Source organism: Strongylocentrotus purpuratus, unplaced genomic scaffold, assembly GCF_000002235.5.
Source record: "Strongylocentrotus purpuratus isolate Spur 01 unplaced genomic scaffold, Spur_5.0 spur5_scaffold_15, whole genome shotgun sequence".
NCBI lineage: Eukaryota > Metazoa > Echinodermata > Echinoidea > Camarodonta > Strongylocentrotidae > Strongylocentrotus > Strongylocentrotus purpuratus.
In genome coordinates this window covers 16,414,073-16,426,007 of record NW_022145600.1, presented here as the reverse complement: position 1 = coordinate 16,426,007, position 11,935 = coordinate 16,414,073, and the positions used below count along the sequence as shown (strand labels likewise).

Sequence of the window (11,935 nt, the reverse complement as noted above, 5' to 3'; positions counted from 1 at the left end):
TTTGGCGTTGTGACCCCGAAATCTAATCAGTTCATCGGCTCTGCAAGATACATACATGACCAAAGTTTGGCAGGAATCCATCAATCGGTTCTTCAGATAACGCGATCACGAGAATGGGACGTACGGATGGACGGACAAACCGAAAACATAATGCCTCCTGCTACTTCGTAACGGAGGCATAACAATTATTACACATTAGAATACTTAGTGGCAAGTTTTAAAACTTTACAGCTGTGTAGGCATTTTAAAATTACTGAGTGCACAGATTTTTAAAGCCTCACTTTAAATTCATGAAAATATGCAAATAATGGTAATCTTATCAATTCCAACGTTTTGATGCAACTGGTAACTGAACAGATGGAGATTTAAAGCCAGTTATACAGAGTAGTTTGGGGCCATCACATAATTTTTTCATCAATCTTTCAATGTCATACCTGTATTGTTATTTATAATGTGGCCTGACCCATATTTTACTATGACAATTCATAGTTACAATTTCTCAGAAATAAAATCATTTCAAATTGTCAGAGCATTAATAATATATCACAGGTCTATCTTAAAGCATGACAGGAGGAAAATCAAATTTTCATAATTAACCCAAGTACACACTGTGGGAATAAAATAAAATGAACATGTAGGGAATATGTTGCATTTAACACTGTCCACAAACATTTTGGTAACGAGACCATTGGACCCACTTACAAGTAGCATTAAAAACATATTTGAAATTTGGATATAGCAAAAGCTTCTCTCTTTTTTCTGTTCTTTTTAATGGTGAGGGGAGGGGCAGGCTGTAGGGTAAGGGGGGGGGGGGGGGTTGGAAGTAGAAACAGAGAATAAAGGCTCAATTGTGTGATTTTAGCCAAGTTTCTCAATGTGTAAGTTTGATCTATCGTTCCCACTGTTGTAGAAGGGCATTTACAATGAATGACAAACTGTCAATTTTTGCAATTTTTACTTTTGTACCTTGGAAGAAAAAATAATCAATCAAATGTGCTCACTCATTCCTAAAGTTTTTCTTTTGGTTCACCTACTAGCTTAAATGGCCATAACATTTCCTTTAATTTGATACATGCTATAATGCTGCATTGAATTTTCATTGAAGCTTCTGTAAAAAATCTGAATGGGAAAGTGAATTTACTTTCTTCTTTTTTTAGTTGAGTGTACTTAATTTGCCAATTACACTTTTATTGCGCACTGTGCGTTTTCCCCAAAGCTACATTCATGCTTGTAGCATGACTCAGCGAGTGAGGAGCGGCAACTCTGGATCTCTTTGTTTGATGCACGCCCAGCACACGCTCTGACCTCGTCCTAGAGTAGCCATGTTCAGCTACAGCAGCATCTTTGGTTGGTCTGCCAGATGTCAGACGTCTCCTTCCCCCCATTGCAGCTTTCCGTCGTGCAATCGCAGTTGGTTGTACACCAATGTTTGGTCCGTGTGATCCTAATGATGAACCAAGGAACCTGCGGGGAGCCAAGTTAGTTGTCCCATACTTTCCAAACATGAACATGGCTGACACCATATTATTATCAGTCATCTTTTGGAAAGTATGGTACATGGCATTGACTGGCTCCTTGAATGTCTCTGGATTATTTTCCAGCTTTCTCTTCAGTGTGTCGAACATCACTGCCAGATTTGCACATTCTTGTGACGTGTCACCATCTGTGGAAAAATGAAAATGATGATAATCAGATTATTTTGTTACAACATGCATCAATTACCCTCCCCTGCCCCCCTCCCCCCAGAACAACTACCTCCTTTCAATACAGGCAAAAAGGAAAGTGCAAATTTATCCCATTTCTTACAGTAACTTCATATGACTATCTTCATCCACTTTGTGTCTTTTGAAGAAATCAAAATGGGAGAACAAACCCAAATAAACTACATGCTTATGGGATGGGGACAGCTGTACTGGTTCTTTATCAAACAGAATGTATAAACAGTGTAGGGATTTATGTCCAGATCTTTCCTATATATTTTCCAGCTGACAACTACCTAGGGATAAGGAAAAAATGCATGTAACTGATTTTTTTTCAGGGATGTTCATCAAATAAATTTGTAGGGAAGGTATAGTTTTTAGAGGTGATTCATCTGGGAACGAGTCAATATGTTGCTAATATGGGAGGGAGAGTAAGTGTACTGTCTAGGGGCATGCATCAAGAGGTAACTAATTGTGTACAGATGGAGTATTATAACTACCTACTTCCCCCTCCCCCCTCCAAAAAAATAAATAAAATAAATTACGAAGATTAGGGAAGGCATGAAGAAATTAATACATAAATGAATAAAAGACATACTGCTTCCATCTAGTCACTGTCATTTTTCCAGAAAATGAGTGAAATCTTAACAATGACAATATACTTAAAATCTAGATATGAACTCAAAATTGAATCATTCCTTCCTTAGACATTAGTTAATTACTTGGAACAATTTTGACAACTACTATTTCATTAAATGCAACAGAAAACTAACCTTGTGAGGAAATAGGTTCTTCCAGATGTTCATCTGGCTGGTCAGTGGTTTCCTCAACCTCAAGGGAGTCTCTCTGTGGTCTTTCTTCCAGTTGTTCATCTGGCTGGTCAGTTGTTTCCTCAACCTCAAGGGGAGCAATACCATCGTCTTGAAGTGCACCTAGCCAGTTATGTGGTAGGGCAGCAGCATCACCTATAATCAAACAAATTAATGGTTCTTGTTATATTTCATGAAACAGAAACAAATACTTCTAAATATATATATATATATATATATAAACCTAAAAAGAAGAAGAAGAAGAAGAAGAAGAAGAAGAAGAAGAAGAAGAAGAAGAAGAAGAAGAAGAAGAAAAAGAAGGAAAAGAAAAACAACAATGATGGAATGAAGAGGGAAGGAAGAAGAAGAAAAAAAAGGGAAGAAGAAAGAAGGAAGAAAGAAAAAAGAAGGGAAAAGAAAAAGACCAAAAAAAAAAGAAGACAAAAGAAAAAGAAAGAAGAAGATCAAAAACAAATATTGAATAGAGGGATTTTAAAAAAAAAACAAGCAAGTCAAATAAAGAAAGAAAAAGAGATGGAAGGAAGGAAAGAAACAATGTAGAGGTACAATACAAGAACTTTACATAAACATAATTACTGATCAAGTTATAATTCGAGCATAATGGTAGGGCTTTCATCGAAAGGGTGCGGTGCGGCGCGGTGTGGTGTGCTCAACGCACCCATTCGATAAAAGAGGGGGGGGGGGGCTTTTCTCGAAAGGATGCGTTGAGAGCGGAGTACCGTTTTAACACACCCTTTCGATAAAAGCGGGGAGGCTTTTCTCGAAGGGTGCGTCGACTAGTCTTTCGCATCAGTCGTTTAAAATGAGGATCTGGGACAGAAGGTAATAGTTGCCAATTTAAGTAAATCGGAAATGTATTAAATAAAATGGAATGGTCTTGATTACAGATTGAGTGGTCTCTTTCGTTATTACTATGTTAATGGGGGAGACAGAGAGAAGGGAAAGGGGGAAAGGGAAAGGGAAGATAAAAGGAAAGAAAGAAGAATAAGAAGAAAAGAGGGAAACGGGGGGGGGGGGGGGGAGGGCTCTTGCCTCCTCCTCACCCCCCCCCCCCCCCCCGCCAGAAAATAAATAAGAGAGAGAGAGAAGGGAAAGGGAAAGAAAGAAGAGGAATAAGAAGTAAAGAGGGAAACGGGGGAAGGGCGAAGGGCTCTTGCCTCCCCCCCCCCCCGCCAAAAATAAATAAGAGAGAGAGAGAGAAGGGAAAGGGAAAGAAAATATAAAAGAAAAGAAAGAAGAGGAATAAGAAGGAAAGAGGGAAACGTGGGAAGGGTGAAGGGCTCTTGCCTCCTCCCTCCCACCCCCCGCCAAAAAATAAATAAGAGATATTAAAAAAAGTATGACTTAAATCATCTCTCTCATCATTATACCGCTATAGTAATCATGTTTTTAATATTATTTATTGTCCTTCCATTAAACAAGTTCATAGAGAAAATACTCTCTGCAACATTAAAAAAGAATCTTCATTAATATGTCTTAATTTGTATTGATAGCCTTGTGGTCGCCAACAGTGGCGTAGGTAGGGGCGTCTCCAAAAGGGGGTGTGGGGGTGCGACATTTGTCAGGATATTGTTGGTAAAATTGCGCTGCCGTCGGGAAAAAAGAGAAAAGGGAGAGGGGAAAAAAGAGAGGGAAAGGGAAAGAAAAGAAAGAAAAACAAAAACAAAAAAGAGGGAGAATAGGAAAGAAAGGAAAAGAAAGAAAAGAAAGGAGGCAAGAGCCCTTTGCCCCCGTTTCCCTCTTTTCTTCTTCTTCCTCTTCTTTCTTTCCTTTTATCTTCTCTTTCCCTTTCCTTCTCTCTCTCTCTCTTATTTATTTGTTTGGCGGGGGGGGGGGGGGGGAGGCAAGAGCCCCTCTTTTCTTATTCTTCTTCCTTTCCTTTTTTATTCCCTTTCCCTTTCCCTTCTCTCTCTCTCTCTCTCTCTTATTTATTTTTTTGGCGGGGGGGGGGGAGGCAAGAGCCCCTCTTTTCTTATTCTTCTTCCTTTCCTTTTATCTTCTCTTTCCCTTTCCCTTCTCTCTCTCTCTCTTATTTATTTTTTGGCGGGGGGGGGGGGGGGGGAGGAGGAGGCAAGAGCCCTTCGCCCCCCCCCCCCCCCCGTTTCCCTCTTTTCTTCTTATTCTTCTTTCTTTCCTTTTATCTTCCCTTTCCCTTTCCCTTCTCTCTGTCTCCCCCATCAACATAGTAATAACGAAAGAGACCACTCGATCTGTAATCAAGACCATTCCATTACCTTCTGACCCAGATCCTCATTTTAAACGACTGATGCGAAAGACTAGTCGACGCACCCTTTCGAGAAAAGCCCCCCCCCCCCCCCCCCCGCTTTTATCGAAAGGGTGTGTTAAAACGGTACTCCGCTCTCAACGCACCCTTTCCAGAAAAGCCCCCCCCCCCCCCCCCCTCCTCTTTTATCGAATGGGTGCGTTGAGCACACCACACCGCGCCGCGCACCCTTTCGATGAAAGCCTAATTAAGGTATATAGGCTTGCATGTTTGGCTCCCTGTATGGAAAATGTGTGTTATAATCCTCTTATAGTTCAACAAGTTATAACAAAGGGGAAAGTAGCTTCATTACATGCATGAGTACTATAAATTTCACATTAAAAAAAAACTCACCTCCAGTTGCTATGTTAAGCATGATAGCTCGCTCTTCTGGTGTACTGGGTAGGAAATTATCACTTGCAACCTTGAGATGGTAGTGAATGGCAGCTTGGTGTTTGCACGCATCTCCAGTTACGCCAGCAGGGCAGGAACACACTCCCACACTCATATCCACACAATAGGAACTGGAGCCATCACTACTTTTCACTTCATATGTCATCTCTCCAGTCTGAAGTGATATTAAAAATGTGCAAAAGTAGCATGAAATTAGCACTTGGAAGGATCAAGCAATCATTTTGTAAATAATTGTGTCCATTATTTGCACACCCTGACATGAACTTATTGACCAAATAATCTAAAATCATTTATAATGTAAAGATTCACATAAATCATTAATGCAACATGCAATACTGCGACGCCTTGCTCACTGAATTTGATTTTTATACAACTCATAAAAATAGTCTGACTACCAGGTGTAATTCATTTATCACCTTTTGAAAATGAATACCTGCTGATCAAAGCGTACAAGGTCAAAAACTCACACCAGTGCAGTTAGATAATTGTAAAGCAATCTGTGATACGGTTGGAGTCTACCAAATTCAAAATTAGAACATAAAAGCTACTGCATGCCAGTATTTGAAAATTACATTAATATTACAAAATATAATGTGATTAATGGCCCAATTTTTCAAATGATTTATCGTTTATATTTCTAAAAGTTTACAACATATAAATCACAATTTTGAATTTTTGGATCAAATCTTATGCCATTCAAGGTGCAGGTACAAAATCAACAACTTTGATATCATGCCAAAGTATATAACTTTATACCTTTGAGATATCTTCCTTTTTGCAGCTTGTAGGCTTCATTCGAGTAGATATCATGGGTCTCTGGTTTGCAACAGCAACAAGTTTTCTCTGATAATGCGGTCCAAGGCGAGACAAGATGAAGTGCACTAGTTGAGGGATGTTGAAGGCTTTGGTCCTGTGAAGAATGTTATCTTTTAGCACCCTCATCGCAGCTTCCGCGTAATTATTCGTATTGTTTCCGCGGACAAGAAGGGATGATCGGAATGACAGTGCCCAAAAGGCTCGCCTCTCATACAATGCGTTCAGGTATTCTAGGTACTTCGGATATCTGTAGACAATGAAATTAGAAGATGAATGAGCAAATTTACAAACAATTAAGGCACTGTTGTGTGTGCAATTCTAATGTCCATTTCAAATGTGTTCTGACAGTTTCTATTGGTATGAAAAATGTTGCACTGTACAGGCAAATGTATGCCTTATGCATGAATTTACTCAATCTCATGATAAAGGTTCCTAAGATATAACAGACCTTAGTCTCAATCAGTTTTTTTGTTGCATCATAGTATACAAGTGCCCCGAATTTGGCTGAAATATCATATAAGTTTGCAGTTTGTCACTGTAATTAGCTGAAATTATATTAAAACAGATGTGTGACCTTTCACCTCTTTACTCCAAAAAATCTGAAATCTAATAAATTCATCACTACATCATATAATGCATCATGGTTTCATTGAAATACAATCAGATCACTTCTGCTTACATATATTTTGTTTCTATTATTTCCATGGATTATGATTAGGCCAATATTTGAAGTCAAACTGTAATACCTTAATGTAAGAGGGTCTTCAGAAGCATCTGAGTGTATTGTGGCAGCTTCTTCGGGGGTAGATGCATACATTATGCGCTTGATGTTCTGGAACAAGGGTTGTCTTGAACCTTTGGGAATTCCATGCTTGCTATCCCACAACCAGCGCCATGCTGCTTGAAGGACGTGGAATATGCACAACAGCAAGGTGGAGGAGGGGTAGACATTCCGCAGTGCTGTCCGCTCAGCTGTGCAATCATCGGTGATGAAGATGTTCGGCCCAGCAGCTCCTCTACCATTGAAGCAATCAGGAGGCATCACCTCAGTGAGAAGGTTCAAACCCTTCTCTATCACACTCTGCTGTTCACATGACGTTATCATAATACCCAGAGGTAGACCACCAGCACTGTTGTGTGTCAAGAGTATGAATAATCGGCTACCATGGCGATCAATATTACCTGCAAAATGAGTTCTGAAGTCATTACAACAGTTAATGTACAGACCCACATAACATGATCAACAATTTTGTACTGCATGAATTGCATTAGAGTTATAGTATTACATGTATAATGTGGGCCAAGTTTGCACAAGATGAGATCTTTCTCCAGCAGGCTCTATAGATAATGACCACTGACACTAAGTATGAAATGGTGATTGTAATAAAGCATCCAACCTCGCAAGAGGTATCCATTTTTCATAAGCATGATAAGCCAGACCCACTATTGACTGTTAGGATTTACTGTATTGTATTTTGTTCACTACATTATTAATAATAATAATAATACATAATTATGTATACCTCATTTATTCCACTTTACATCCAGTGAGAAAAAATTAATGTTGATTTCCATTGCAATTCAAGTCAATTTGGAAAGAATTTTTTTTACCATATTCTGTTACAATTTGGCTGGAGTCATGAAGATCAAAGCCACCTAAAAAGGTTACATGTCGGCAAAAGAATATATCTTACTTTTCAAATTACTTGTAAGCATATCATTGTAATAATAATACTAGGCCTAAAATACCTGTTGAATCTATGAACACCATCTCTCCACTCTGTCTTGTTGTGTGCACCCTCCTCATCATTGGTGTGCAAATGGCTATGATGATGTGGTCATCTTCTTTGGTCATAGACACACACTTCATTCCCATCTCAGCGTTGTATGGGGCGAACACTCTCTCTTCAATGGCATCAATCATCTCTTGTCCATTCCCAGCTCCATATTTTTGTTTAAAAATGTGGTAGTATAGTCTGCAGTGTAGAAAAAAACACAATACACAAACTCACATATCATTCATTATTCCAAATTTCTCAGGCAACCGATAAGGAAAGACCATCAGGAAGCATTTCAATATATGTCATGAGCCAGATAGTATCCTTGGACATATCAACTTCTGTACAACAGTGTCACAGAGAACCTGCAATAATTGTAATTTTATTTACTTGAGTATTTGAGTTAAATCAAGTGCCATGCCAGGGAGAGAACCCTGATTCTCGCATCTCCAGTCAAGGGCCTTAGACCACTTGACCAAGGCACCTCCACTGTGTGCCGTTATGTGCAATACTTGGTCTTAATTGAATGTATTTGACATTTGAAATTAAATGGAATTACAACTGGAACAAACATTTTGAAATAAATTTGAGCAAAGAGAAATATTTATTCCTTTTTATTTGTATTATACATTTTAAATCAGATATTTTATCAACTGCGTTATCATTAATGGTAACATTTAATAATGAATGGTAATGATGATGATGATGATAGGAAAAATTGTTTACCTATAACAAAATTGAAGGTCTGGACACACAGCCCTGTCGGCAGATTTTGTGATATATCCCTCGGGGTCATCAACTTGCATATCACTATGCAATATGGTGAGAGCGGTTTGTGGAGAATGCCCCTGCTCGAACAGTTCTTGAAGGTTCTTCACTGCATCCTCACCCACATCCCTGTATTTGAGTGAGGCGGGGATGTCCAATACATGGTTGTGGTTCCAGGCTATCACCACTTGAGTTGGCCATTCCGGCATGTGGGTATCTAAACTCCTGTATGCAGAAGAAAAAAAAGAGAAAAAAAATGAAAAGAAAAGAAGAAAAAAAATGGTAGTCATTAGCATAGAATGTTTATTTTTTATTTTCATTTTTTCCCCATTTTTTTTAAAGTATAGAATGGTAATGTATAGTCAGATATGGTCAGATAGCTTACCGGTATTCACTTCTCAATAAACATCCCACTCTCTGTTAAAAAGTTTTTTAATCCCTTTTCGCAGAATTAATATTAAAGGTAAATTTGTCCACTACAGTATTGTAATACTCATTGCTGGAAAAAATCAGAAACAAATCAATTTATTAAATCAAATATTAAGTTTGTTGCTTTTTCCCACACAGACTTTATGTAGGGCTTTCATTGAGGTATGATTTAGGTATGCTTTCATTTAGGTATGATTCAATGGTAACTACCATGGTAACGTTGCTCAAGAGCCAATCAAAATCCAGTATTCCATGAAAAGTTTCTATAATAGCAAGTTTTATGCAACGGCACCCTGAAGGCAAGATTTTACACCCCACCCCCTCCGACTGATAAAATAGAACTGAATCAGTCATATATTGATATTAAACAGGATAATCATTGTAATTAGACCCTCTGTAAAAATGAATATGCAATGCTAGAGTTTTACCCACCTGCTCTGCCTTTTCCTTGAATATTCGGTTTTCCTGATGGTCACTGTCATAGTTGATACACAATTTGTGTTTTTTGGGTGGAAATGTGAGTACTGTTTGTTTCTTTGTTGCCCGTGCTGGCATCTGTACTGTTTCTGAAGAGTCAAAATAAAAATACAAAATTTATGCAATCGCTAATACAAAAAATGACTTCATATCGAAAGATACACAGGACAAGTGAAACATGAAAAAAGAAGCATTTGTTTCCATTAGCTTTACAATTACATTTCATTTTCAATAACCAAGACAATCAATTACAATAACCTTTTTACAATATTATAAGTATTTGACACAACAGTATTTAAATAACATATTACACATAACCTATATCACATAACATACAACATAAAACATAACATTTAAGTTCATAATATTTGACAAAAATGAATTTAATAAATTGAACTGAATTGATTTAATAATAATTTTACAATCAAACCTAAAGTGGGATAGTCATGTATCCGATCTCACAAAAAGGTGTAATAGGAAGTTGTTTATGTTTTGTTGCCTTAAGAAGTATGGATTGCCTATAGTTGACCTTTTACTTATATATAAATTGTATTTTTAGAATTTCACAGTCCATGATTGAACTATGTGAATGAATTTTGATAGTTTTTATCTCAATTTTCTGCATTACTGAACATTTCTTGCCATCTCCCCTCATCTGTAATGATAGGGTACCCTTCGTCTGTCTCTTCCTCTCTTCAACTCTCACTCTCTCTCTCTCTCTTTCCGTCTCTCTCTTTCGTCCCCCTTCTCTCTCTTCCTTTCTCTCTTTTTCTCCTCTCTCTTTGTCATCACTCCAACTCTCCCTCTCCTACACCTCTCCCTATCTCTTTCTTTTTTTAACAAAAATGAATACAATCAATGAATTTTTATGAAATGTCTATATGTTTGATTATTGATTTATGTCATATCTTGTGTTATTTCAATTTGAATTGCAATTGTATTGTATATAACCTTGTGAAATGGATCGCAATTCAGCCATTGGCTGCGATGATCTTTTTACTAACCATTTCTATCTATCTATCTATCTTATTGTCCATTACATGGAAATTTGTTGCTCACTGGTCACAGATAAATAACAATGTAGTGACATTAAACATATCAAAGAATGCAAGAACAGTAAACAAAAAACAAAAAAGTTGTTGTTCAGGAATAGTAAGACATAAATAAATACAACAGGATGGTAATGGTAAAAAGTATAATTAATTCAATCTAATGAAATGGACATGGTTGGTGTCCTACCTTGAATATCACAGATCGACCACATGCTGGCATGGTTGTTTTTACCCTCCATCCATGTGACTTTAGTCTCTTGAAAAGCCGAAAGCCACTGCTGCCAACTATCAATTGTTTTCGTCTTCAGGCGAAAGGTTGCCGAAAAGTTGGGACCATCATCATCATCGAAGGAACATACATGTATGTCTTGAACTAGATCGTCTGGCAATATTGCCTGCATGTGCAAAAGTCAAAGAATAAAATGATTACAATTTACAAACACACACAAACGCAGACAAGAAATGAAGAAGTAAATATTGATTATGAATCTATAAACTTAGCCCTAGGGCTAGGCCTATGAACAAATTTATAACAAAAATAGGTTACACTACACCTAGGGCCTAGTGTTTAGCTAATTAACGGACAATTTGGGATGAAGTGTCGGCATAATTCTTTGAGTGCCGTTATTACAAAACCCCATTCATTGGCATTGATGTGTGCCACCCTCACGCTAGCTGCTAGTAGTAGGCCTACTCTAACTTAGTTAGGCCTAGACTAGGCTAGAGTCTGTTTTAATAGTGTTACATGTAATCCACGTACCGTATGGAAAATCATTACATCAACAATTAAAATGAAATTGGAAATCTGAAGAGAAGGCAGCACGTCAATAAGGAGAATATCACAATAATTAGTCAATAAAACTTACCCTTAAACGAAGAGGAACGTTATCCAAACACATCATGACATAGTTCGCGATGGATATTCAAACTTCTTCGCAGTGCTATGCGTATAGCGATAGAGCGGCAGCGCAATAGGCCTGTTTACTAATGATATGCGAGTGACGTCATAATCCCTCGCACCCTAGCGATTGTTACTACGTAGGGCAAGCTTTGCGTGGTGCGGCACGGTCGCCACATTGTTTTTCCATGCCCGCTATGCTATACACATACAAAGCCATTGCTAGCGACCGCGACGTTTTTTCACCCTAATTTCTACAATGGCATCGCCTTCGACATCGAGTTGTAGTTCCAGCAAGCCGTTTTCGCAGTGGACAGTGAAGGAGCTCACCGATTATTTAAGAAAGAGAGGAGTTACGACATCAGGGTACAACAAACAGAAACTAGTTCAACTTGCGACTGCTGTGGCCGATATCGCTTTGCCCCAAGACCCGGACCTTGCGAGCTTCGACTCCGCACGGTCGCTGCGGGAGAAGTTGGAGCGTGCGGGGTGCTCGTTCGACGACCCAAT

General features: G+C 38.3%; 1 protein-coding gene across 1 annotated transcript; it reads right to left on the bottom strand.

Annotated features, from left to right (window-relative positions):
* Positions 1-529: 529 nt before the first annotated feature.
* On the bottom strand, positions 530-10,761 carry LOC115924058. The gene is made up of 9 exons (XM_030985680.1): positions 10,715-10,761; positions 9,431-9,564; positions 8,528-8,794; positions 7,773-7,999; positions 6,770-7,205; positions 5,964-6,270; positions 5,148-5,361; positions 2,474-2,665; positions 530-1,663 (listed from the first exon to the last, which is right to left on the bottom strand). The coding sequence occupies exons 1-9, from the start codon at positions 10,745-10,747 to the stop codon at positions 1,188-1,190; spliced, it is 2,286 nt and encodes a 761-aa protein (XP_030841540.1). The 5' UTR covers positions 10,748-10,761; the 3' UTR covers positions 530-1,187.
* Between the last annotated feature and the right edge of the window lie 1,174 nt (positions 10,762-11,935).

Excerpts from the sequence above, each read along its gene's own strand:
- LOC115924058 (XM_030985680.1), bottom strand. The coding sequence starts at position 10,747 with ATGCCAGCATGTGGTCGATCTGTGATATTCAAG. Across the intron at positions 8,795-9,430 it reads TCAAGGAAAAGGCAGAGCAG|GAGTTTAGATACCCACATGC; the intron begins GTGGGTAAAACT and ends TTCTGCATACAG. Across the intron at positions 1,664-2,473 it reads AGAACCTATTTCCTCACAAG|ATGGTGACACGTCACAAGAA; the intron begins GTTAGTTTTCTG and ends ATTTTTCCACAG.